At 38.2% G+C, this 27,198-nt stretch overlaps 2 protein-coding genes across 2 annotated transcripts in view; both read right to left on the bottom strand.

Moving 5' to 3' along the window:
• Positions 1–851, bottom strand: part of LOC150076582 (RNA polymerase II-associated protein 3-like) — a 91,827-nt gene extending 90,976 nt beyond the window's left edge. Inside the window, exon 1 of the mRNA XM_090387121.1 lies at positions 526–851. Within this exon, the coding sequence (XP_090243247.1) occupies positions 526–675 (150 nt within the window). The 5' untranslated portion in view covers positions 676–851. The remainder of the gene's footprint in view (positions 1–525) is intronic.
• A 12,753-nt stretch (positions 852–13,604) lies between these two features.
• On the bottom strand, positions 13,605–25,991 carry LOC150076581 (U8-theraphotoxin-Hhn1c 1-like). The gene is made up of 4 exons (XM_090387068.1): positions 25,928–25,991; positions 24,403–24,520; positions 15,270–15,367; positions 13,605–13,693 (listed from the first exon to the last, which is right to left on the bottom strand). Exons 1-4 carry the CDS (start codon positions 25,976–25,978, stop codon positions 13,652–13,654), a joined length of 309 nt encoding a protein of 102 aa, XP_090243194.1. The 5' UTR covers positions 25,979–25,991; the 3' UTR covers positions 13,605–13,651.
• Between the last annotated feature and the right edge of the window lie 1,207 nt (positions 25,992–27,198).

The raw sequence follows: 27,198 nt of genomic DNA, 5'->3' as shown, positions 1-27,198 counted from the left end.
CAGATACTGAAAAATGTGTTTCCCCATGGCATATTGCCTGGCTTCAATTTCCACTACATAAAAGGCAGATTGGAGATGTCCATAATGAGGCAATCACACTTATAGACACCCGAAATTCTATGCTTTTCAGAGTGGGTACTAAACCAGGCTTCCACAGCTACTTTTACGAAGTAAATTTTTACGAAGTAAAAGTAGCTGTGGAAGACTTTCTCAAGCCTTCGTAAAATCAGTTTTACGAAGGCTTGAGAAAACTAGCAAAAGAAACTCTTCACTAGATTAGTTAAAAAGTGATTTATTAAACTGTATTACATATAACAATAACGAATTATAATTATGTATATAATTCGTTATAACAATAACGAATTATAATTATGGTTTCTATAATAAGATTTATACTGTATAGCATAGTTATTACAGCATAGTCTGTAATAAGACTTATCTGTAATCCAATAGCGGTGTATGATGAGATATAACTCGTCCAAAGGTTCACAAAATTAAAATTATAAGTAAACCATCCTTACTTACTGGTTCGTCCACCAATCGTTTTTTGCGGAATTCTTCATCTTTCTGTTTCATTTCTTTTTCCCAATTGTTCAAGTCACGGAGATAATCTTGCAGTTCTTCGGCATTTTCTCGTGCTTGAAGCTGAACTGATATCGCCTTCTTCGGATCCATATATCGCTTCTAAATCCTTTCTTCTAAGGAAATATTTCAATTTCTACTTTAAATTGTTTTCCTCCATTTCATAAACTCAACGAATTGCATTTAGCTAAAGTTAATACCACAAAAATAAAACACTAACATGCAATACGACATAACGTACTTCCAATGTTTGCGAGACTAGAGACAATGTTTCTAGCAGCGCCATCTCTAAAATCATTCATATCCACATAAAAATTGTCAAAACAATTTTCAGCAAGTGTCAACTTGCCTGACAGGGGACGTAAACAGTCGATCGCAGTGCATTGAAATAAAAATACAGGCTGGCCTCGATTAACGCGATTAATTCGTCCCGCGAGCGCATCGCGCAAAACGGAAACGCGTTAATCGAATATCAATAGGAAAAATTATAATTGGTCCTTGACCTTCTGGAAAGTCCATAAAAAATTTTAAAAATACCTTTTAAATAACTTTTTAACTGTATACAATGTAAAAGATAATGAAAATAATTATGGAATTAAATGTGTATTGCATAAAACAGCGGTTCCCAAACTGCGCGCCGCGGAATATTTTAAATTTTCGAGGGAAACACAGCGATACTCGACATCTGTCGGACACCGCGCGAACTACTAGCTCGAGGTAGTTCACAGTTTACGCGTTTCTTATTAAGTTGTTTGGACCTAACTACTAAACGGAACTGTTAGGTATTTCTTTTATTATTATTACTAGCCATATAGTGCAAGAAAGCCTGAGGCTTATGCTGCACCAGCGAAAAAAAAAAAAAAAAAAAAAAATTCCCTAAGTTACCCTTGAGAAAGAGTGAGAGTGTGTGTGTAGAAGGGAATCACCAAGAAACAGAAGAATGGTGATATCCAGCTCAGGACCCTGGGTGTGCCAAGCCCCTACTCACCAGATGTGAGCCCCTGGGGTTTTTTGTCAAAGGATTCTGAGACAAATGAAATCGATTTTTTGATATCTTCTACTTCCGTCTTAAGGTCTTCCATTTTGTTCTTTATCGATACAATTTCTGTTAGTAAATCCAGTAAATGGATTTTACTGGATAGTCTCCTTAGTACGTCCTCTATATTTAGGGTTTCGCCTGCATTTGTGTGACTTCTAAATCTTCGTTTGTTACAGCTGTTGAATTCAGCAAATCTTGAAATTCTTCTGCCGAATAGGAAATTTCACTTCTCTCTTATCTCAATTCTTTCCTGCACAATATACACCTCCACTGTTGTTTCTTCTGTTTCGCCATCTCTTTATAGGTTGCTTCTTTCAATCAGCATCGAAAAAAATGATACCAATTGTGGCAGCCATGACATACCACCTCTACCACGTGCAGCGGTAGGTTGCACTTTTTGCATATATTTTGATTCATGTTTGTAAATCGTTGGCGTAGTTAACACAAGATGTTTCTGCTAATGCACTTGCACGAAATGAACAACAAACGAAAGAATTAAATAACTTACAAATGGCAACGATTTGCGATTTACTCATAGAGCGCTGATACAGTAGACATGCTTACTCTCTTCCCCCTGGCATTCCGCCAGGCTTACTCCATCCTTGACAGATATCTTGTTGGGACCTTATACAATGGGATAATCGCCTCCTTATCCCTGCGAGAAAAATTCCTGTATATCATTGACAAAACCCCATAAACTCTCTTGGTAACCTGTCTACACTGCTCAGAGAACTTCATATCTAACTGCACAATTACCTCCAGGTCTTTCCATTTTTCAGTACCCTGAATGCAGACCCACACAGTTTGTATATTACTCTGGGGTTACCACTACCCATGTGCAGCACTTTGCATTTGTCAATGTTAAATTTCAATTGCTATTTCCCAGCCTATCTGCCCAACTTTTATATATCCTGTTGCAGTAGTATACCGTCATTAACCACCCCGCTGACCTTTGTATTATCTGCAAACTTGGACATTAAGCCTGATACGCCTTTATCAATATCATTGATAAATATACAAAACAACAATGGGCCCAACACCAAACCAAGGCGGGCTCCACTAATAAAATTAGTCTACGAAGAGCACAGTCCATTGATCACCACTCTGTCTTCTCCCACTCAACAATCCCTTTATCCATAGCAGCAATTTGCAGCATCATTGCTCCAATTTGTGTATTAGTCTTTTATATGCAACAGAATCAAAAGCTTTCCTGAAATCCAAGTATACGATAACAAAATTATTTTTTGCACCCAGTTCATTTGTGAACAAATCATACTATCCATTTGGTTATATGATTTATTCTTATTTCAAATAAGGTAGCACTGAGAACTGAGCCTTGTGGGACTCCTTCCTCTTGTATATAGATTTGCGAGAGGATTTTCCGATAGCGGACTTCAAAAGATGTATGCTGAAGGAAGCATATAGTAAGCAGCCTCTCCGGTCAAGGGAATAAAGATCATTCAAGATAGCAAAACGCCATGTCGTGTCAAAGGCCTTCTCTATGTCAAGGCATAACATAAAAAAATGCTCGTTTCGGATATGTATTCCTGACGTTTCTTTCTGCTTAGACCGTGAGATCCGGGGACGATAGATTTTTTCTGAAACCAAATTGGTTATCAGATAATAGATTTTTTGAATCACGATACATACTCCGTCAGTCAGTCGATCGTGTATCATTTTTTCTAGGATTTCACTCAAGCAACTGGTAAGAGGAATAGGTCTATAATTGTGAGGGACAGTGATCTTTCCCTCGTTTGGGAATTGCCAGTACATAGGTGAGTGATGCCAGCAAGTAGGTGAGTGATGCCAGCAAGTAGGGAATGGATGTTCAATGAATATACGGTTGTAGGAGGTCAGCAGCAAAGAGAATGAATTGTTAAGTGTTGAAGCATTATATACTCCGTCGGGACCAGCAGCACAGTTCTTTGGGGTATATATAGCTTCTTGAAGTTCAAACATAGTGAACTAATTGTATAGTAAAGCAGGTTTGGTTTTGAAGCTCCAATGAGATATTTCGGCTGAAGCTGTAATCTTCTAAAATGACGGATCGTATGCAGTCGAGGCAGATAGCTGTGCGAATACTGGCCCTAAGGCATTCGCAATCTCCGAAGGAGTAGAGAGCTCCTGTCCATCCCAGTTAAAAATTGGAGAGGATAATGGAGGAAATTTGCCTTTTAGTTTACTACTCTATTTTTATTACTTGAAGTTGTAAATCGGATCCAAGAGTCTTTTTTAAATTACTTCCTGATCTGGCGGGCCTTGGTTCTGATTTCTTATAATTTATAAGATTATTGGTAGTAGGATATTTGCGGAATATATTTTCTTTTCTTTTTTGGCATTCTTAGAATCCTCGTTCCACCAATTATTTATGGACGTTTGGCCATAATTGTGGGATGGCGATAGACGCAGGTATTAGAATTTGTTTCGTAATATGGTCGGCGACTGTGCCAACTGGACGTGATTCGATTATCTAATTATCAAATCATATATGAGAAATCCCGTAGACGACGCGAGGAACTTTAATGGGCTTTTTTCACTCTGTGGCTAAGTTAGTCGATCTCAGGCGTAAATAGCAAGGTTTTTCCCGTAGAAACTAGGGTTTTTGTCCAGAAAAACAGACAAATCGACCACAGAACACACGCAATAAGACACACAGCATGGCAGATGAATTTAATTATTCGGGTGGCTTAAAAATAATAGTTAGTTTGATAAATGAGAAATGTACGAGAGTAATTCAAAAAATAAGTTACACTTGATCATTGTAGCCCATGAGACATTTATTGATGTACGTAACATTATGCAATAGAAAGCACATACTTTGCACTACTTTTCCACAAAGTCGCCGAGTCGGTGTAAACATTTCTCGGAACGTATGACTAAACGTTCGATTCCCTGATGATAGAAATCCACTCATCGGTCATTCAGCCACCGTCAAACTGCTGTTTGCACCTGCTTATCGTTTGCAAATCGCTGTCCCCCTAGATGTTCTTTAAGCTTGCCGAAGATGTGATAGTCACAAGGTGAAAGATCGGGAAGGACTGTACGACGGATGTTGCCATACCGCCCATCCAAAACTTTTGAGCAAATGTCGTGTTGTGCATGCATTGTGTGGCGTGATGTTGTCTTGAATGAGAACAACATCTTTGCTTAACGTTCCAAACCTCTTGTTTTTCATGGCTGTTCGCAAATACTATAATGTTTGGCGGTATGAGACAGCATTAACTGGTGTGCCTTTTGCCATAAATTCCGTCTAAACAACTCTTTCACAGTCGAAAAACACAGTGGCCATGTCCTTTCCAGTGATGGTGCAACTTTGAATTTCTTCCGCACAGGCGATGTTGTGTGTCTCCATTCGATAGACGCACTCTTCGTTTCTGGGGTGAAATGGTGCACCCATGTTTCATAGCCAGTGATTATGTGGCGTAAGAAGTCATGGCCTTCCACAGAATAGCGTTGAAGGAAGGCTAGAGAAGACAAAAAACATTGAGCTTTGTTTTTCATCTGTGAGCGAACAAAGAACCCATCGTGCCCACAATTTGCGATATTCAAAATGTTCACGGACGATGGAATGAACACTTATTATCGAAATATCCAACTCTCTTGTCATTTCTGCGATCAGTCTTCGATTATTACGAATCATTTCATCAATCCGCATCACGTTGTCTGCAGTGGTCGATGTTGATGGCCTTCCTTTTTCGACCACCATCCGTCAATTTTGTGTGACTACTTTCAAACTGCTGGCACCACTTCACTAGGGCTGGACGCGACATTGCATTTTCCCCATACACTGCGGTTATTTCACGATGAATCTCGAAACAATTCAGACATTTCGCCCACAAAAAATCGTACTGCTCCGCGTACCTCGAACTTGGAGTAACATTCTAGCTGACGTGTCATTATAAACGCTTGCTCCTACGCAACTGTTAAAGCTACATGAACGAAACTCAACTGCCAGGGGGCTCATGATATGAACTGCATTCCGCGCAGGCACCACATTTGTTGCGCAATTTTCATTTTATGCTGTTTTCTGAAGTTGCAAAGTGTGATGTTTGAATTTTACATATTAATGAGTAGTGGTCACTGTTGAGTAGATCTAATTAAAGTATAATAGTGTGAAGGTGTAGTAGCCTGAATTTGCACCCCATGTCATTTACTGTGGTCACCCCACAGTGACCACAGTAAATTCATTTTCTTCATTTAGCATTAGCATATGATGAAAGAAAGCGAGCTTATACAGCATCAGCCAAAAAAAAAAAAAAAAAAACTTTCTCATTTCACCTATCCACTCGCTCCAAATGTTTGTCTAGTTCTGCCTTGAATCTATTTAAGCTATCAACTTCTACAACAACAGATGGAAGTTTGTTCCAGCAATCGACCACCCGCTGGCTAAAGGCAAACTTCCACACATCTATCCTACAACTGTCTTTCCTCAATTTGAATTATGCCCTCTCAGGCGATTATTCTGAGCAAGAGGAAGAGTTCCATCAGCATTGAGCATGCACAAACCATTCAAGGCCCTATACACTTCAATCAGATCACCTTGCAGGTGCCTAGTCTCCAGACACTGTCATTTGCAAAACTTAAGCCTTTCTTAGTAAGAGCAACCCTTTGTTCCATTCACTAATCTTGTTGCCCTTTTCTATACTTGTTCCAGCAGTTCTACATACTTCTTAAAATGAGGCCTCCAGACCTGTATACAGTACTCATGGTGTGGCCTGGTCATTGCCTTATTCAAGGGGATAATTACCTCCTTATCACTGCTAGAAAAATTCCTGTATATCATTGACAAGACACCATCAGCGATTCTTGCAGACCGTCTGCACTGCTAAGAAAACTTCATATCTGACTGCACAATTACCCTCAGGTCCTCTACCGCCGTCAGTATAGTACCACACAGTTGATACGATACCCTAGGGTTATGTACCAACTGTGTGGTACTGATGGAGGTAATTTTTCATGCACTGAATTTGAGTTTGCTGTTGTTGTAGTAAGGTTTCAGAAGCATCGGCGACTAGGGCCATATTGCTCGGTATATACCAACTGTAAATTGCATGCGTTCTGTGGTCGAGTTTCTGTTTTCTGGACAAAAAACCCGACAACCCCGGATAAAAAGCTGAGACCGACTAACTCAGCTACTCTGTGTTCATATTTGAGTTATGTGCTTTTGGAAAGTAACCTTTGTATTAAGTATTAGGTTAAGAACTGGTTATTTTTACTAATTGGTATTGATTGGTTCCCAACATTAAATCAAGATCTAAATGGACTTGGCGCTTTTTACAAAAGTAGATGGCGGTGGTTTTTGATGCCGATAGGCAATAACCATTGTGAGATGACCATGACTATGTTTTGTTTATTGAGAGCTGAAGTTGTCGTTCAATAAAGCACATTCTGTGAATGGCAGGATACTTTAAGGTCATCAGCATACAGATAGCTCTCAACATTAGCCCGAATAGTGTCTGTTACACTATTTATCCTAACTGCAACGAGCGTGGCACTAAGGACCGATCCTTGCGAGATTCCTTCTTGGACAACTGTTCGAGATAGAGAATTGCAGTAACGCACTTGAAAAGTTCCGTATTAGAAAGCTCTGTATAAAGCTACATCCCCGAAGTCCTGTGGCCAGTGCCAGACCAAGGTATTTCTGCACACCGAACAAAACAATTTTTTTTCAAATTATTTTTATTTTATTAGAGTCACACTGCATTGCTTCAATAAACCCATATATGTATTGTGTCTGTAAATTGTGTGTGTTCTCTGGTCGATTTGCCTGTTTGCTGGACGATAAAAACCACAGTTACTGGGTAAAAAAGAGCTTACTATCAATGCCTGAGACTGACTAACTCAGCCACGGAGTGAAAAAAAAAAGAACATTTAAGTTCCTCGCGTCATCGACTGGATTCCAGCCCAAGCGTTTTCCACCCGGTGTCCGGAAGACGATGACGATACTACTGTGCCCCGTGAAGAATGATTTTTCGGCGCCGTTTAATAAGTCTATAAATATTTTTGCCTCATTATTCTTTTCTTTTAGGCGCCCTTAAAGAATGGCGCCACGAGCAAGGGCCAGCTAGCCCGTACCTTAATCTGGCGCTGCCTGTGGCATACAAGTTTTGAAGAATGCCATAAAGACATGTTATATCGAAGGCTTTTTCAGTGTCCGGGAAGACCATGACAAGATGTTCCTTTCGAATAAAAGCATTCCGAATGTTGGATTCTGCCTTCATTAAAATGCCTAGCGTTGACTATTTTTTTTTTCCTGAAAGCTGCACTGGTTCTTGTTTGTCGCCGAGCGAGAGGCTAGCTCAGTGATTTTCAACCGGGCCTCCCTAAGGTGCCGTAACAACATTCCAGGAGTGCCACCTAATTTGGATTTACGTTACCTAAACTTATTTTTTAAAAAAATTAAGTATTTATTTCATTATAAAAAGGTGTACAGTATCTTTTTAATCTTGTTTTAATCTATAATTCTTGTTTATTTAGTACTTCTATATAAAGAATAAAATTATTATATATACAGTATATATATATAGTATATAAAATTTGTATTATGAATTATAATTTTGTTTATAGTTATATTATTGTAATAACTATCATATAGCAGATTTTTTTTAATATTTGATATACAGTAATACCCCGACTTACGCGAACTCGGAGTTACGCGGTTCTTGATTTTTTCGTTTGGCAACGCTGCCGCCCACTATCTTCAAGGTCGTTTTTCATATGTTATCGATATCCGGTGCGACGGCGGAGATTGAGAGCGAAAGATGAACAAAATTCAACTTTGCTGCTTTTATGTTTTTTATATCAGTGAAGGGGAAACACATTTCACCATAATAACGTAAAAACCAACACAATTCCAGCTATCGGTATAATCGCAAATGCAATTAGATCGAGTTTACTACCAGTTTATAACAGATTTCACTAGCAGAAACGCAACTGGATTTTTATTGTTTTATGGTAGTAACCCCTAGAAATGTGAGGTGTTAATAGTGTATCTCTGCCTTTATGGTGTTGTTTATTCAGTTGCTACATGCGCGCAGCTTTGTTTATGCGTATCAAGCGTGCTCCTCGTTTTGTAATTGTGCTTTATTCCCTAAAAATTAGTAAAATTAAAAGGTGTGAAAAGGAAGCGTCCTGGTGAAGACACTGCAGATTCAGAGAGAAAAAGAAAAGCAATTATCGATAAACAGAGGCGGACTGGATCAAAAATTCTTACCCGGGAAAATTTATAGTGGCCTCACACTATGGTTTATGGCCAAAATCACACTGGCCCACCGGGGTTTCCCCGGTAAGGCTTATGGCCAGTCCGCCTCTGTCGATAGAGAAAAAATATGAAATTGTGAAACGCTTTGAGCGAAATGAAAGACCGTGTGATATTGCACGTGCTACAGGCCTAAATGAAGCAACGGCGAAAAGCACATGACAATTGCAAACTTGACAGGTTGAAAATTGAAAAGATCTCAATTGTAAAGGGCTTAAAAATTTTAGAAAACATAGACTCCAACGAAGAACGCGTTATAGCTAGAAAGCAAGGAATAAAAAAATTATTAGCTTGCTACGAAGAAATTCTGCATGAAAAAAAGAACGCGCTGTGTCGTCAGACGAATTTGTTAGATTTTATGAAGCCATCGACATCGAAATAACTTTTTAACGTAAGTCATTTGTTTTTTTAATACATATTTTGTATTAATATGTATAAAGAACTGCAATTTTATTAATATTTTTCTTCTAAACTAGTGTTTTTGTTAGTCCTTGGTCCCAATTAAGCAAAATTTATATGTATTTATATGCAAAGTTTTACCCCGACTTACGCGAATTCGACTTACGCGATTTTCGTCGGACCCACCTATCGCGTAACTTCGGGGTATTACTGTACTGTACATATATAAATATATCAACAAAATCGAAATAGGAACTTTAATTTCAAAAATGAATGCTAAACATTCATAAATACTGCATTTCAAACCACGTGCATAGCTATACAATGCAGTGTACCCCGCTTTACGATATTAATCAGTTCAAGAGGACCCCATCGCATCGTTAAAATTATCGTAATGTGAACCCAATAACACATTGTTTTTTGGTAATTCGTTTCAAAATCTCGGAAGTTGAAATTTTCGCTGTATAACTAAGCTATTTATCTGACCTTTTATGTGTCCTGGAGGTCACGGTCACGCTCGTGACCTTAAGGACATATAAAAGGTCGTGAGCGTGGTTTGGAAATTGTGTTAGTTACCAATTCAAATCATTAAAATGCATTACACCTTAATCGTTATCATATGTTCCGTTATAAGAATAAATTTTGAACGGTTTTGTGATATTTTTCTAAAGCATATTTCTGGAGGTCACGACCATAAAACAATAAAAACAATTTTCACTTTCCGGTTTATTGGGCCTTTCTGTTACTGCACGCAATTATAAACAGGTAGTAAACTCGATCTTCTTGCATTTGAGAAAATACCGATAGCTGGAATTTTGTTTTTTTACGTTATTATGGTGAAATGTGTTTGTCCTTTACTGAAATCTTCAATCGTAAAAAAACAAATTTTCAGAATCTTCTCTTCATTCCTTTTATTTTTAAGCTTCGTAAACTTGTTACTCCACGCGAATCGTGTTAGTTGCAATTTGTGTGTGTAGTCAAAGAGTGCTTACGCATGCAATCGTGAAATTTATAATTAAAAGAGAATTACCTTAGAAATAAACGCCTCTTGAAGCATTTCTAAAGAAGACGACTCCTTGTGCGACAAACCAGCGAGTGTCGAGCCAATAATGAGTGATCAACAAGTGTGCATTTAGTTGATGATGATGAAGAATAAATATTCTCTAACATTTGTAAGTCGTAAATAATTTCTCTATTATTATAATTTGCTTGATTTTACAGACTTTCGATTCATTTCTTTCGATAAATCAATCGTTTAAACAAACTAATTAGCTTACTAACTTCATTGCTGACTATGGGAAATAAATTCCCGCTTTACGAGTTTTCGCTTTAAGAGGGCACGCTAGGAACGAATTAACTCGTAAAGTTGAGAACTACCTGTATATATACACTGTGCTGCCACTTTATTAGGTAAACCTAGTAGCGTGTTGCCTCCTTTACCCTTCTAAACAGTCTGAATTCGTCTAGGCATGGATTGAACAAGATGCTGAAAACGTTGTGCAGGAATAGAGATCTCAGTAGGATTGAGATCTGCGGACTGAGCGGGCCACTGCAGCAAAGAAAAGTCATTGTCATGTTCCTGGAACCATTCCATAGTGATTCGGGCTTTGTGCACAGGCGCAATATCCTGCTGGAAGTAACCATCTGACTGAGGATAAACTGTCAACATTAACGGATGCACTTGGTTAGCAATGATGTTTAGGTACGAGGTGGCATTCAGACGTGAATCTATGGGTATCAATGGACCCAAACGTGTGCCAAGAAAACATTCCCTACACCATAACTGCCCCCACCACCTTGCACAATAATCATCAGACACGAGGGGTCCATGGATTCATGTTGTTTTTGCCAAATTCTGAGCCTTCCATCAACTTCATGCACCAGGAACATCGACTCGTCAGACCAAGCAACTGTTTTCCAATTCTCGATAGTCCAGTGCTGGTGTTGCTGTGTCCCCAGGAGGCGTGCTCCCTAGATCTTCATTGATAACAAAGGTACGCAATGTGGCCGTCGGCTGTTGTAGCCTATTCGCGACAAAGTGCGACTAGTGGTCCGTTGCGATATTTTGTTCTGCTCACCAAGGTTATATTCTGACGTGATGTGCGACAGTGTGGCCCGCCTGATTGCTTGCACAATTCTAGCCATCCTCCTCTGACCTCTCTCATCAACAAGCGATATTCTTCCACAGGAGTGGCGTTGAGAGAATGTTTTCTGTTCTTTGCACCATTCTCTATACACCCTTGAAACTGTGGTTCGTGAAAAGTTCAGAACTGCCGATTCAGAGATGCTTTGTCCAGCACGCCTTGCACCTACTACCATGCCACGTTCGAAGTCCGTTAGGTCACTCTTTTCCCCATTCTTGCTACAGTTTGTATGCTTAACTGATACTAGAAAGGTTATGTTGCATTTATATCCTCAACTGTGGTCATGTGACTTGCAACGTTGTGGGACAAACCATTTTCGTGCACAGCAGGGGTGTACCTAATAAAGTGGCAGCACAATGTATGTTATTAGTATTATTAGACATATGGAGCAAGGAAGCCTGAGGCTTATGCTGCACCAGCCAAAAAAAATTCCCGAGTTACCCAGAGAGAGAGAAAGTAGAAAGGAATCACCAAGAAAGAGAAGAATGATGATATCCAGCTCTGGAACGACTCAACATTGCACTTATCACCCAATCCAACGGGAGCACCGCCTTAGATTTAATATTTTTCTTAAGTAAAAGAGCATAACCCTTCTACCCCTCCTGTCCTGTTTGTCCTTCCTATATACATTGTGCTCCTCATATTTAAATTCAGCATCACTTATGTCTGAGTGACTCCATGTTTCCGCTATTCCTACAATGTCTGCATTTGATGACTTAATTAGTACTTCAAATTTATCAAATATATTTACAATGCTCCTAGCATTAGCGTACATGCAAGTATACATGCACGTGTTCTTACTCTTAGTTATCCTAACACAGCCCATGTATTCATATGTTCCATGATGACCTACAGCAGGTCCTGAAATTGCAGGCTGCCGCTTGTACCAATGCAAGAATCACTTTTACCCTTGCCTGCTGCTCTAGTTACACTATTATTATTTGTATTCCCGCTAGCCAGTAGTTTTCCCGCCCACCTATCACTGCCTTGATAGCATCAGCAATATTCTTTCACCTCTTCCTTTCAAGTGAACAGAAGAGGTGAATTATCCCATCCCTGCAAAAACAGTCTCTCCTGTTAACAAGGAGAGATTGTTTTTTTACAGGGTTGGGATTTTATCTTTGTTATCCCTGTTTTTAAACATTGGAAATTGAGAAGTTTAAGTTGTAATCTGAGCGAAATTACTGTGAATTAAGATATATAATTACGATCTTTGTGATCAAATAGAGATAAACAATAAACATCGACTTTGTCGGTTCAACGTACAGGACAATTTCGAACAGCGTTATTCGTCGGATGTTTTGTGGCCATGCGTTCAAAACCCAGGTGTGAAATCTCAGCTTTTTTAATATTTATTTTCGAATTTATTTTCAGTAAAGTTATAGATGAATAAACGTAAACATTTTTAAAATATACAATTACAGTATATATTAACATAAATGCATATCAATTATGGAAAAATGTTTGAGTACATTGAAAAATGCTCCATTGAAGCGGAAAACAGTGAATATGCTCGAAAACTAAAATGCGAATGGAATAAATTTTTCCAAAAATACATTCTGTGCCCATTTAAATCACAAATAATATTCATCATGGAGCTGTATCACCATAGAAGAATATACGAGTAATTAACAAGAACATTAATCGTGAACAGATTTAAATTGTGTACTCAAGAAATTTTAAAAAGGTTATTTGGTAACGTGCACACTGTTCCAAAAATAAGAGCAGTTTTCCAGTTCTCAAAAAGACGAGCACTATGAACCGAATAATTCAAGTATGACACAAAAACAGAAACAGTCCATACAAATTCCCCTGTATGGTACAGCAAGTGGCCCATGAACATACTTGTACACTATCTTAGTATATCTCTTTTCTTCATTTAAGTAATCTTAAAATATATCATTTTTCTCCCTTATATTATGTTGTTTATAGTCAGAAAAATTCTCAAATTGATAGCCATTCTACATTAGAAACTCTGAATGAGGGGAGTCTTCATTTATTTATCTATTTTTGGTCAGCCCAGCAAGCTGCAAATTAAACCGAGCTGCAATTTTTTTTTTTTTTTTTTAACGAAAAACGCTTATGCTTTGATTTTCGATGCTTATACATATTCTCCTTTTTTGCTGCTCCATCGGAGGCTTTTTGAATGAAAAACATCCCAAGGCAAGCGTACAATTTCTAAAAGCGAAATTAAAAAAAAAAAAAAAAAGTTTTGATCTGTATGATTTCTCATCCCTGGATGATTTCGTTTACACACTTCTGAGGCCATTTCTGCAAAACAGGAAAGAATAATCAATTAGACACTATGCTTTTAGAAACTAAACCAAATATTAAAATTTTAGAAACTATATACATTATTGGCGTATTTATTTCTGTACACGGTGACGTACAGGCAAATCCTTGTAATCAAACACCAGGACTATTTACAGTCGGAAGCTCAGAAAACAGGATAAAGAAACAATGATATAACTCACTGATTATTAATATGATATATCAATAATAATTTATTGATAAACATACAATGTCTTTGTAGCGATGTATATGAAACGCAGCATGTATATGAAATACAGCAATAGTGAAAACATAATTTGACAGTAGTTGCATACTGTCACGTAGTTGCATCCCACATCATGTGAGTTATAGGACTGCGTCCATAATCAGTTTTCTGTGTTCTTGGATGAAGCGTTGAGGAATATCAGCTACCGGAGTGAGAGGTATAAAGACTGACAGCTATAAAAAGTTCGAAACAATTCACTTAGCCAAATACTCCTCAATTTTTCAATTCATGTGACTATAAATTCTTTTATAGGATACGAAATACATCTCTCGATTATGCGAATCGCCAGACTTAAGGTGTCATTTTCCGGAAAATGCAATAAATACGAAATCATGTAAATTGGCCATCCTAATAAAGAATGAATTCCCTGAATGACAAGCGGTGTTCGATAGATGGTAGTGGATATTTCAGCGAAATTCTGTTTCCCAAAAGCAACATTAAGTTCATCAGCCTATTGATTACGACTGCAGGAAGAGGGATTAGAGTGAATGACCTACAAGCAGACGGCACACACGAATATCGGGAGCCTCCAGCAGTCTCAGAATACTAATACAGTATAATGTTTGGACTGCATGTTGAGCAGGTAAACATGATCAGAATGAAAGCACATTATCTATGTAAGGTTTATGATCTTATAACTAATAGTCTAAAAATCATACCCTGGCAGATGTTTTCTGAAGCTGTCATTCTGAAATACAGGTGTATCGAAATCATGTGTCGCTGAAATGATCAAAAAACACTACAAAAGGCACAACTTGATTATCCAAAATATTTATATAGGCAGTCTAATTCATCCTCGTTGGTATTTAAAGTAGGGGGAGCACTTCATAATAGTTAAAACATTCCCAAACCATCACCATCAACTTATATGACAACAAGGTCGTGTGCAAACAGTACGACAACTTGCACACAATCTGGATAAAATGTCTCCTGTAAATACGATGCCTGGCATCAGCAGATTATAAGCAAATTTTGATTCATTGGACCACATCACAACTTTTCCGAACATCAACATTTCAGCTTTTTTGCCTTTTAGCCAATATTAGTCGACCTTCATTTGCAGCTGTTTAGCACTGACCTTTTTTGGAGAGGGGATCTAACTCCAGAAATCGATGTTATCCATTCTCTTCGCAGTATTCTCTCAGAAATCGGCTGATGAGGTTAAATATTTTTATTTTAATCAAAATAAGAGTTCTCGCCTTGTTTTAAATCGATTTTTAAAATATGAATTAATAAAATTTGAATTAATACGATTAATAAAATACGAATGTTTCAAAAATTCCTACTTACGTGATCGAGTGGTTCAGCGACTTCGCAACTCATATTCATGTTGCACGGGCAATAAAAATGATAATCTCCGCTCTCTGTATATGGCTGACAAAATGAACCTGGAAAATGAACCATGGTAATTGAAGTTTTTCACTTTTTGAGTAAAGCGTAATAATTTCATTTCATTTCACAAATATGTTAATGCACATTATCCATTCCACAAAAATGTTATTGCACATTATTCATTCTACTAATATGTTATTTATGATATGCACTGAATGTTATTTTCTGTCTTTATGAAAAGAGAAAAATGTATACATGGATTAGTTTTTATTTCAGTTTAACTGTTATATTCCAATTGAAATAATATCAAAAATAAATAATCTTTATTTGTATAATAGAATATACAGAGTATACATAGTATAAATACAAACATCGCCCACGCATCCAAATTCCGAAGCTGTTGATAACTAGCACATCAATTAACTGTTTCACTTGCTTGCCTGTCTTTAATTGGCCGAAATGATTTTGAATTTCAGTCTAAACTCAACAATATCACCAAACCGGACAGTATTCATTCGGGTTTGAAACAAGAGATGCAAAAATTACTATAGGCTACATTTTAAATGGCTTTCCTCCGTTCACTATTTATTACATTACACAGATCTGTCATTAATATCCAATCATCCTCATATCTACAGGAAAACTAATAACGTATGCTGAAACCTTGAACCGTTATGAAAGTCTCTAGTCTCCATGAAACACTCTCCACCAGTTGTTTTGTAAATATCCTCTGACATTTTCTGCTTTTCGGCTTTCAAAGCGGCGAGCAGTTAGCTTTGTTTTTTAGGCAGTCTGTCCTGACAAGTATACCCTACGATGCAATTCATCACAAAAGTTCTCTACAGGATTGAGATCAAGCCAGTCCAACTTTTCGACGTTCCTGTCCTCAAACCAGTCCGTCATAAAGGGAGCAGTATAAAATGAAGTTATTCTGCTGATGGGTCTTCTCCTACGTGCTGCCACAACGGTAACGCATTACTTTTCAGGACGTCTAGACAGACCTCAGCTTTCATGGATTTGTCCAAAACAACCAATGGTCTCAGGCTGAAACATGAAAAACCAAACCATCACGCTTTTTCTGTCAAACTATATTGTCCGAACGATGCAATCCGGCAGGTAGGTTTCTCTAGGCATTCTTCACACCCAGGCACGATAATCGGATTGATAAGCACGTCACACCAGAGCACAGCTTTCTATTGGTTCAAGAACGGCGGACTTTGCACCGGGCTAGATATCGCCTGACGTTATTGGGCTGATATCTAGCACATCAGTTAACGACGGCCTATATCATTCAGCATCGTCGAGCTGCGTTCTGAGCAGATCAATCTTTGCAAGGCAATCCTGTCACGGTCTGTCACCGTCAGAGGTTTTCCACATTTTTTTTTTTTTTTTTTGAGGTTTTAGCGCCAGTCTACCTCCATTTTCAGATTACATCATCAATCGTCGGAATGGGGCTCTTCAGGGGCGTTGAAACAGACCGACTGCATATGTGTCACGCACCTTGTCACTATTCCGCGCTGAACGCCTGTTAACTCCGTCGTTCGCGCGCATCTTGTATTCATAATCATTTTACTATACTACGAGCATATTTATACACTGATGTGCAAAATTTAAGGATCAGTCAGGTTTTCACCTGTAGCTTCTCATGGGAGTGGCTTGGATATGCGAAAAGCATACCAAAGGAACTTCGGTACAGAAATGAAGGAAACAACACCGACAAAACAACGGAAAAACGGTACAGAGGGACTTTATTCCAAAATGGCAACATAGCACTGGCTGCCGTGATACAGATGCATCACTGCCAAAGGTGGAACAAAGGAAAGAGGTTGTCCTCAGTAGGAGAAATGGCCACCCCTAATGTCGATGCAGGCTTTGCACCGCCTGTCCATACTTAGAACAATGTTTTTGATTAGTTCTTGTGGTAACATCATCCGGTCCTCTGTCAGCGCCATCTTCAGCTGATGAACATTTTCTGGTGGGTGTGGACGTGCCGCTAGGCGTCTCCCGAGAGCGTCCCATATGTGTTCGATGGGATTTAGATCGATGGAACGGGCAGGCCAATCCATACGAACAAAATCCTGACTTTCCAAAAGCATATCAACAGCTGCAGTGCGATGGGGTGTGGCGTTATCCGTAAACACGAACTCGGGGCCAATGGTACTTCGGAACAGACGGACATGGGGAAGGATTACCTCAGTACAGTAGCGTGCACCGGTTACAGTACCGCCTTCTAGTATCTGGAGTTGTGTACGTCCATCCAAGATAACGCCTCCCCAGACGAAAACACCTCGACCGCCATATCGATCCCTTTCAATGATGTTTGCGGGGTGATACCTTGTGCCAATTTCTAGCCAGATTAGCTGACGTCCACAATCGCTGCTGAGACTGAATAAAGAGTACCTTAAGTAAAGATTTTGTGGTTGTAACCTTTAGAAATAGTGTTGGTCCTTAAGTTTTGCACACCAGTGTAGTTATGTTTTACACATGGTGCTTAGGTAAAGCGTGAGCAGCAATCGACGAAATTGAAATAAATGTAATACTACAAATTGCCAAGTACACACATAAAGCACACAACGTTCCACAGAAAATATCAGAAATCATAAGATCTCCTGAACGAAAAGATGCTCTCATCCTTAGACTTAGAGGGTTTACGCTCAGAATGGAGAAGTGCAAGTGTCTCTCTTATTCTCAAAGAAGGCTGCAAGGGCAAAGTGAGTAATTACAAACCTTCCAGAAGTTTGACTTCTGTTCCGATCACGTTAGTCAGATAAGATTAACCAGCGACTCCATTATTTCATGGAGTTACTGATTAAAGAAGAAATGCAGAACCATCTAGGCAGGAGTGCAGGGACCAATCTGATTGGTTTAGTATGGGTTTTATTGGCGCATTAGCAACAGAGGCTATAATGCGCCAAAATCAGGTTATAAAAGTACACAATTAAAATTTCAGTGACCTAAAGAATTAGGTCACTGAATTTATGAAAGTCAAAGTACATAATGATAAAAGGCATAAAAATGTAGAAAATACGTTGCGAATAAAGATATAACAATAAAAAGGCAAATACGAATAAAAAATATTTCAAATAACTAAAAGCAGAAGACACATGGTCATTATGAGATAAAATCTGACTTGAGTGTATAAGGCCAGATGACTAAAAGAGATAAAATATAAAACACGTTCGTGTCTATGACAGGAACACTCAGTTAAAATATGACGAATGGTTAAAACGGTGACACAATTCTCACATGTAGGAGATTCATCTGCCCTCAGCAGAAATGCATGTGTCCTATGGGGGAGGCGAGCTAGAACTTCTCCCTTTCTCTCTGCGGATCCTGCGCAGACATTGGATTACAGGCTTTATCTAATATAGCTTGTTGTAACTTGCCCATGCCAAGACTGTTGCCACTGGAAGAGTAATGTAATGATATCTTATACTTAGATTTCAGGAACGCTTTTGATACTCTTCCACATGAACGACTACTATATAAATTGGAGCAATTTGGTATTTATAGCTAGTTACTGCTGTCTATAGAACGATGGTTGCGTGTCAGAAGACAATACTGTATTTATTATTGAATGCGCTCTTGGGCCAATGCTATTAGTAACACTGTAAGATGTAAAATCTTACATGTTAATATTTTAGAAATGAGTGAGATTTATTTAAAATAAAGCTTAGGAAATAGCAAAATAGGACAGTAAACATTTCCAGTCACAAATATTATTCTAGGTCACTCACAAGGATTAAAAATTAGACAAGGTTGAATTAGAGAAGGGAGCGGTAAGCTATTAGCAATTAGGGATACATTTCAGTTCCCACCATGGCATAGAACAAACAATAACAACGGGAATGGTGACAACAACTGCTGGCGAGCAGGTGCGAATAACTATGGCTCTGAAGAACATAGGGCTGTAGACTGAACATTGTCGGACATCCCTTTGTCCGGTGACACCTAAAATATCGGCCAGGTAGTAAATACGGGTCAAATTACTCCGGCTAGCAATCACATTTGCGTCTGACTGTCGGCGATGGCAAGGTCGTTAGAGCATGTAAAATAAATCTGCTAAGTTTAACGAGGGGTGGCGAAGGTGACGGAGAACTTCAAAGCAGTGGATTGCCTGGGAAAAATTTGGAAATTTATTAAAATGAGCTCTGAATATACAGCTTGAGAAATTTTAAAGGACGAATAGGAAATGATGAAAGTTGACAAAATGAGAAGATTGGGTAAACTAAAAAAAAAAAGGCGAGCAGGAATTATGAGGGGCGTTGCTGAATTGAGATGACAAAAGTGAGTGAACGGGGAGAGACAAGACACACACAGTTGAGATTTCGTTGGTGTTTGTGGAAATGGGTTAGTAAAAACAGAGTTGAGTTTTTGCCGGTGTTAGGGAAAGAATGAGTTAAAAGTTACTGAGTTGAGTTTTTGTTAGTGTTTTGTGAAAATGGGCTAAAAAGAACACAGAGTTGGGCTTTTGTTGGCGGTTTGTGGAGATGAGTTAGGAAAGACAGACGTCAGTTTTTTGACAGTGTTAGTGGGAAAATTGAGTAATAAGTTGTGTGGGGTTAGATAAGTCCTGTCCTGTCAGCCAGTTAGGAAAGATCCGACAAGGTAAGATGGAGTAGTGAAGGGTTAGATAAGTTTAGTGCAGTCAGTAAGTTAAAAAAAGTTAGTGGAGTTTAATAATAGAAGAGAACAGTCGAGTAATCCGTTATCGGAAGGCAAGGGTAGTGGCCTGTATGCAAATAAGTCAGTCCGTCGTCGGAAGGCAAGGGTAATAGCCCGTATGCAAATGACTGAAGTGTAGGGAGAAATAACCTGTCCGTTATAGGAAGGTAGTGAAAGTGGCCAGCGTGAAAATAAGTAGTGTAAGGAAAGAAATAACCCTAATCCATCATCTGAAGGCAGTGATAAAGGCAAGGCGCAGATAAGTGAGCTGAGAAGGTAAAGTTGTAATCCCGAGTCCGCCAGAATAGCTGAACCGAAGGTTAAGTAGCAGTATCGAAGACGAGCCCATAAATTCCTAAAAGACACAATGATGCTCTATTCCAGACGTAGACTACAGCCCATGGAGAAACTTGAAGTTCTGAGATGAATGCAGTTAGTAAACGATGATGCCCTTCCCAGACAAGGAGCTGAAGGTCCCAAAACGGAGAAATCCGATTCGTAAAATTAAGTAAGTGACTAGTTATATAGTATTCTCCCTCACAAATAAAGGACTGTTGGAACTCTAATATCAGATTAGTATAATGTTTAGAAAGATGTTAAGGGAAGGCTATACAAAGATATAAATATATACATAAATATAGAGATAAGTCAGATGATAGTTTTGGGTTTTGATTAATGTATAATTAGACATATGTAGAAAGGCAAAGGGGAGAAATTTGATATTTGTTATTAGTTATTGTCTAACATATAAGTATAATATATTTTGGAAGGCAAGGGTAGAGAATACAGAGAAAGAAATAGTCTTATGAATGTAGCTAACACTTGGGACCAGAAATTGGTGTCAAATGTACTATCTGTCTTGATTAAAGAAAGTTGTGAAGTTATATTCCCCAAGACAAAATGGGGCACTAATTAAAACGGAAGTTAGGAATGAAATTCCTAAATCAATTTATAAGGTAAGGATTTGATTTAAATAGGAGAAAGGGTGTACCTAATCCTCTTAAGTAATTATTGTTCATGTGTGAAGAAGAAGCTATAGCAGTTTTTGTAAAGATATTAAGTTTGTTGTGTATAAAGAAATAACCTTTCTAGTGTAAAACCAATGTATTTAATTGCCATATATAACTGATAATACATAGGCAAATTTGAGTAATAATAATATGTGCTTGAGAGTTGTTAATTCTTATATTGTGTATATAAGTGTAAATAAAATGTTATGTTATATATTAATGTGTGTGTTGTTTGTCATTCTTGAACACTCAGCCTGTCCGAGGGGAATTATAAATAATTGAGAAGTTCCCTTGAATCTGGAATTCTCCTGTAAAGTAAAGTCAGATGTGTAATTGGGGAAATTAAATTAAAGGTGGACAACAACTCATATAAGGGAACAAATAAATAATAAAAAGTAAATAATAATTTTTTGTTTTCCACCCCCCACAACACTAATAGCACAGGGAATACGGACATTACTGTTTTCTATATTTATGAATAATATTGATGAAGGTATATCAGGCTTAATTTCCAAGTTTGCAGATGATACAAAAGTTGGCAGGGTGGTTAATAGCAGGAACAACGGTATGCTACGGCAACATGATCTAGAAAAATTAGCCAGAGAAATGGTAGCTGAAGTTTAACGTTGATCAATGCAAACTCAGACTTTATTATTTATGTACGTTATTCTGGGATTGGAGAACAGTGAAAGTCTAAGAACTTAAACCTGCGTAGTGTGAATCTGTATTCAATTTCTTAAAGGAATACTGCATATATTTCTCAGACTATTCTCGGTATTTCCTGTACTGCTTCTTCAAGGCTGAATTTCTGGCCTTATCGTTAACTTTGAATGTTGAATTAGTGGTTGAAGCCTACGGTGTAGGGGTATGCTTTTTAAATGAATTATAATATACTTCTCCATTGGAGCGGAGTACTGCTTTTTAATGTACTTAGCACAACAGAAATCTTTATTTCAATAATAATACAGTACAAATCGATACATTGTAATATCACGGCCCACATGGCCAGGGGTTAACAGAGATAATACAAGTAATAATGTAAGAGAAATATCATTGATAAATTAAAGATAAGGAAATACATATATGGACGCATAAAGCGAAATACAACTCAAAACTCCAAGTATAATAAAGTTATATACAGCACAATGTACACAGAATATAGAGGTGGAAAACTGAAAAGTTAGCAAACCACCTTCATATCATATGGTATTCTTGGCTTCCGAGATTAAGAGGAGCTTCGAGGAGAAGGATCAGGGATAGAGAAGTACAATTCAAGGGTGCGACGTCTGTATTCCCTGTCATAAGAAGAACTGGATGCAGGGAATAACTTTGATATTATATATTTGGATCTTAGAAAGGCTTTTGATACTGTTGCACATTGAAGACTGCTGCACAAATTGGAGCAGTGTGGCATTGGAGGCAAATTGCTGCTATGGATAAGGGGATGGTTGAGTGGCAGAAGACAGAGAGTGATAATCAATGGACACTGCTCAACGTGGACTAATGTTATTAGTGGAGTTCCTCAAGGTTCAGTGTTGGGTCCATTGTTGTTTTCGGTGTTTATGAATGATATTGATGATGGGATATCAAGTTTAATGTCTAAGTTTGCAGATGATACAAAGGTTGGCAGGGTCGTTAAGGACACTACTGACGCTATGCTGCTGCAACAGGATCTGGAAAGGTTGAACAGATGGGCTGAGAGGTGGCAAATGAAGTTTAACATTGACAAATGTAAAGTACTACATATGGGTAACAGTAACCCCAGAGCAATGTATCAACACTGACAGTGGTGGAGAATGAAAAGGACCTGGGGGTAATTGTGCAGGCAGATATGAAGTTCTCTGAGCAGTGCAGACGAGCTGCAAGAGTAGCTCATGGTGTCTTGTCAATGATATACAGGAATTTTTCTAGCAGGGATAAGGAGGTGATTATTCCCTTGTATAAGGCAATGGTTAGGCCACATCTTGAGTACTGTATACAGGTCTGGAGGCCTCATTTCAAGAAGGATGTAGAGCTGCTGGAACGGGTACAGAGAAGGGCAACAAGATTAGTAAATGGAACAAAGGGTTGCTCTTACGAAGAAAGGCTTAAGTTTTGCAAATTACAGAGTCTGGAGACTAGGCACCGGCGAGGTGATCTGATAGAGGTGTATAAGGCTTTGAATGGTTTGAGCATGCTCAATGCCAATGGGATTCTTCATCTTTCTCAGAATAATCACCTCAGAGGGCATAAATTCAAATTGAGGAAGGACGGATGTCGGATAGATGTGCGGAAATTTGCCTTTGGCCAGCGGGTGGTTGGTTGGTGGAACCGACTTCCATCACTTGTTGTTGAAGTTGATAGCCTAAACAAATTTAAAGCTCAACTGGACAGGTATTTCGAACGAACGGAGGGGTGAAATGGGAGTGGTCTGTGTTTTTTTATTTTTATTTATTTATTTTTTTTGGCTGATGCTGAATAAGCTTGCTTTCTTGCATCATATGCCTCTACTAATGCTAATGCTATTGAGGTCAGCATCCAAAGACTGGGCACATGAGACTGGCTGAAAAGGCAGAAACATATCGGATAGACGGAGAAGGCTGTGATGTGTGCACAGAGTCGGAGTTGCACTGAGGGAAGGCCGAGGGACTCTCCAAGCGCACAAGTCCTAGAATGATGGTGCTGAAATCTTGCCAACAATCGTTTTGACAGTTGTAGTAAGGCGTTTCACCATAATCAACGTGAGGAGCCTGCGAATTTGTATCTAACTGGCCATTTCAGTTGTCCTTAACTGTGTAGGAAGTTTGTCTGTTTAAGGCCCATTTTAAGAGATTTTTCTGCTGCCCACTCAGCAGCAGAAAAAGTGGCCTAATTGTGCTACGGGCAGCAGATGCCCATACCTCTGCAGCATAAAACGCGGTGAGTATTCCGTGGTTTTTATATATTTTCTGGTAGTTGTGACTTCATTAATATAATGCAAATGCTATTTGGCAATCCATCGGAGTCGAGCTGCCTGGATGAGCAGTTTCTCCATGTGGTTGCGATGGGTATAGTAAAATTAAAGTGTTAGCTGACTACAAGAGGGCGTTTTATTTAAGAAGACTATCATAAATTCAGACTTTTCCAGGTTTATTTTTAATCCATTTATTTTTTAATACTAAGGCAACTCGAGGTCAAGAGCCTCCACAATGTGAAACTGATGCAATTGTAAGAAAATTAGTTTTCTCACACAGCAACCCATCAACCTAATCTGAATTAAATGGTTTAAAATAACTACTGATTTAGATTCGATAATAAAAATCTTTGATTTTCCATTTCACAGTGATTGTGAGTCATGCTCGTGTTATTTAGCTGTCTTCAGATTTAAAAAAAAAAATCTAATTTTTTTTTTTTTTTTTTTTACTTAAGCAATATATTTGAGAATCAGCTATTCTTACCTTCTCCTCCTAATGTACGGCACTGGCCATTTTCGGAGAGGTAAGTCCTTATGCAGCACTCATCTTCTTTGCATTTTCCACCGCAACGCCTCGTATAATCATAATAATCTTCGGCCATCTAGTTCGGAATGAAAAAAAAAATATTTATTTGAAAAAAAACTTTATTTCAAAAAATTAATTTTATGACTAGCTTGATTTATACTCTAGTGATGAATATTCCTACTAAATAAGCAAGCAACGTATTCACCTCATTTCGATTTTTCTCTCGATCTGTGACACTTTAAGGGGTCGTTATGATCACTTAGAAGTTGGCTGCCTCGGCATCGCGTGTCTTCAAATGAATTTGTTACTATACTACATTGTAACAAGAATGTTATTATATTTGCTGTTACAAGTAAATATCAAACGCTATCACGTGATATTTACGAACACTTTCAGGGACTCCTACCGTGAGAAAAAGTTATCGAAGAGTGTATTTCCAGTTCTGTGTCATCAGAGAACTGGAAAGGAGAACTAGAAGTCTCTTGGTATTGGATTCGATGAAACCCATGAAGATATTTGCTTTGGTACACCATGTCGGGTATTTTAGCTGCTAAATCAGTAGCAGCTAAAATACCCGACATGGTGTACCCATCCCAGACAATACCTTTAGAATGCGGTATTGTCCCTGGAAAAGTTGCGAGCTGGTGACGCTTTACTTTCCAGATTTTAAGACAACTTGAAGATCGTGGACTGTTTTCCAATTAGCAATGTGGAACCAATGACGATACCACTGCAACAGCAATCATTTTCAAATCACATTAATTGCATTAAATACTTATTTACCTAAGGAAATTTGCAGCAGTAGTCGGAGAAGTCCAAGATAACTTATTTCATTTAATGAAAGAGGAGATTCAGACAAAATTTATAATGAATGAAGTAGAAAACTTACATCACTTGGTTCATTTATAACATTTACATTAATTAATATTGCAAAATTTCTGGGCAAACTGATTTTTATTAAATATGACCTTTTTTTAATTATGACGCTGACATTAATTACAGTAACATCGGAATTTTCAAAGTTCAGTAGTTTCCACTTCATTTATAGACCTGAAATATATTTAAAAGAATATTTACTGTAATTTATGTAATTACAGTAAATATTTACAGTAAACGTTGTTATTCATTTATAACAACGACATTAGGGATTATCGCAAAATTTCCAAGAAAATTCGTTAAAAAGTTTTCTCATTAAGTTTCGTTAAGTTCGTAAGGTGGCATTTGTGATGTCCTCTTTCGTTTTTAATGATGCTGTCCAGAACATGGGTACTACCACTCTGCAGGCGTGGCTTCTTTTGCTTGAATCCGGTTATTTTTTTTTTATTTCGTGGGACTAAGGACTAACATAAGGAATCCCTTTATATGTCACTTAAATTATTCAACAATAATAGCAAAATGAAGCAACCCATTGTGCACGTATCAGCTAACCTTACCGTGAGTATTAATATAAATAAACTGGTTTCTTTCAATAACCTTTACTTACCATAGTTAGAGAGAAACACAGCACCAAGATCGCGGAGTAAATTAGGTTCATTGCTCACTAACTGCTGACGCTGGTCTGTTGTCGAGGAGTATGGCTGGAAATTTAAATCAATGCCAGAGAACCAATTGTTGAGCGAAATGGTTGTCACGTGGCAACTTTTTATTGACAGAGAGAGGGAATACCTGTAACGCAACATATAAATCCCACAGCTATGTATACTGTAAGATGTAAATGCAGGGTACTTCACTTAAAAGGCACCGGGTCTATCTGGTTTATTTTTAGAGTTGAACTGTTTGTGGTCCGAAATGTATTTGTGTCAGAAAAATTTCAACCCGAAATGGGTTGAAATTTTTGAATCTGATAGATATTATTTCTATTTTATTTCTCGATTTAAAATAGCACAAGGAACTGCTTTTTTTCTCAATGGGAAAATTCTTCTCCTCTCCTCAAGTTAGTCTAAATACGTGTACTTGTGAAAATAACGTATAAAAAAAAAAAGAAAAAAACATGCTATGATATGCGCCAACGCGTGTATCATACACACACACACACACATATATATATATAGGTCTATGCACACAATGCATAGGCCGATGTACACGTAATCTGTACTATAGGCTATAATGCACGTATATGTATGGGCCGATGTGTGTATCGGCCGTTAATGTGTTGCGTCTCTTCACTCTAGAACCATTTTCTTCTTTTTGTTTATTTTGTCCCTTTCCTTCAAATAAAATCCGTTTAAGGTTATTTAAACATAGAAATCTTAACGGTAATATTAACGGTAATAGCGAGATAAAAAAAAGGGGGAACCAGATGATAAATAGTCTAAACTAAAATAAGCGGGACAGATCCCCCCCCCCTACGGTTTTTAAATGAAACACCCTCTATAAATTTTAAGCAATGCAGTATTGGTGCACTTAAATGCATGAAATATTATTATTCTCTTATATTATTTCTCCGACTGGGGGATTCGACCCTGTGACGGGTATTACTACCAAGTACATAGGGTGGTTGTCATGTCCGGTGTCACTGTTGGTCGAGGAACTCTCTGACTATCCTACAGGTATTCAGGATTGCGACTTTGGTCCTTGTGTGCGTTCTCTGGGAGACCTGTTGCTACTGGGCTGTTATGTAGGGTCTTTGGCACCATACGGTTGGTTGACACGTTGATCAGGATGGTCGCTACTTGTTGCATATGCCACATTTCTTAGGTCAGTGTACTTCCTGATCTTTTCCTCATGGGTTTTCTGGAGGTTTGCCAGTGTTGG

This window comes from Mastigoproctus giganteus, chromosome 13, assembly GCF_048544385.1.
Source record: "Mastigoproctus giganteus isolate SK-2022 chromosome 13, ASM4854438v1, whole genome shotgun sequence".
NCBI lineage: Eukaryota > Metazoa > Arthropoda > Arachnida > Uropygi > Thelyphonidae > Mastigoproctus > Mastigoproctus giganteus.
Note: the sequence above shows the minus strand (reverse complement) of the source record. Positions and strands in the feature narration are given on the sequence as shown.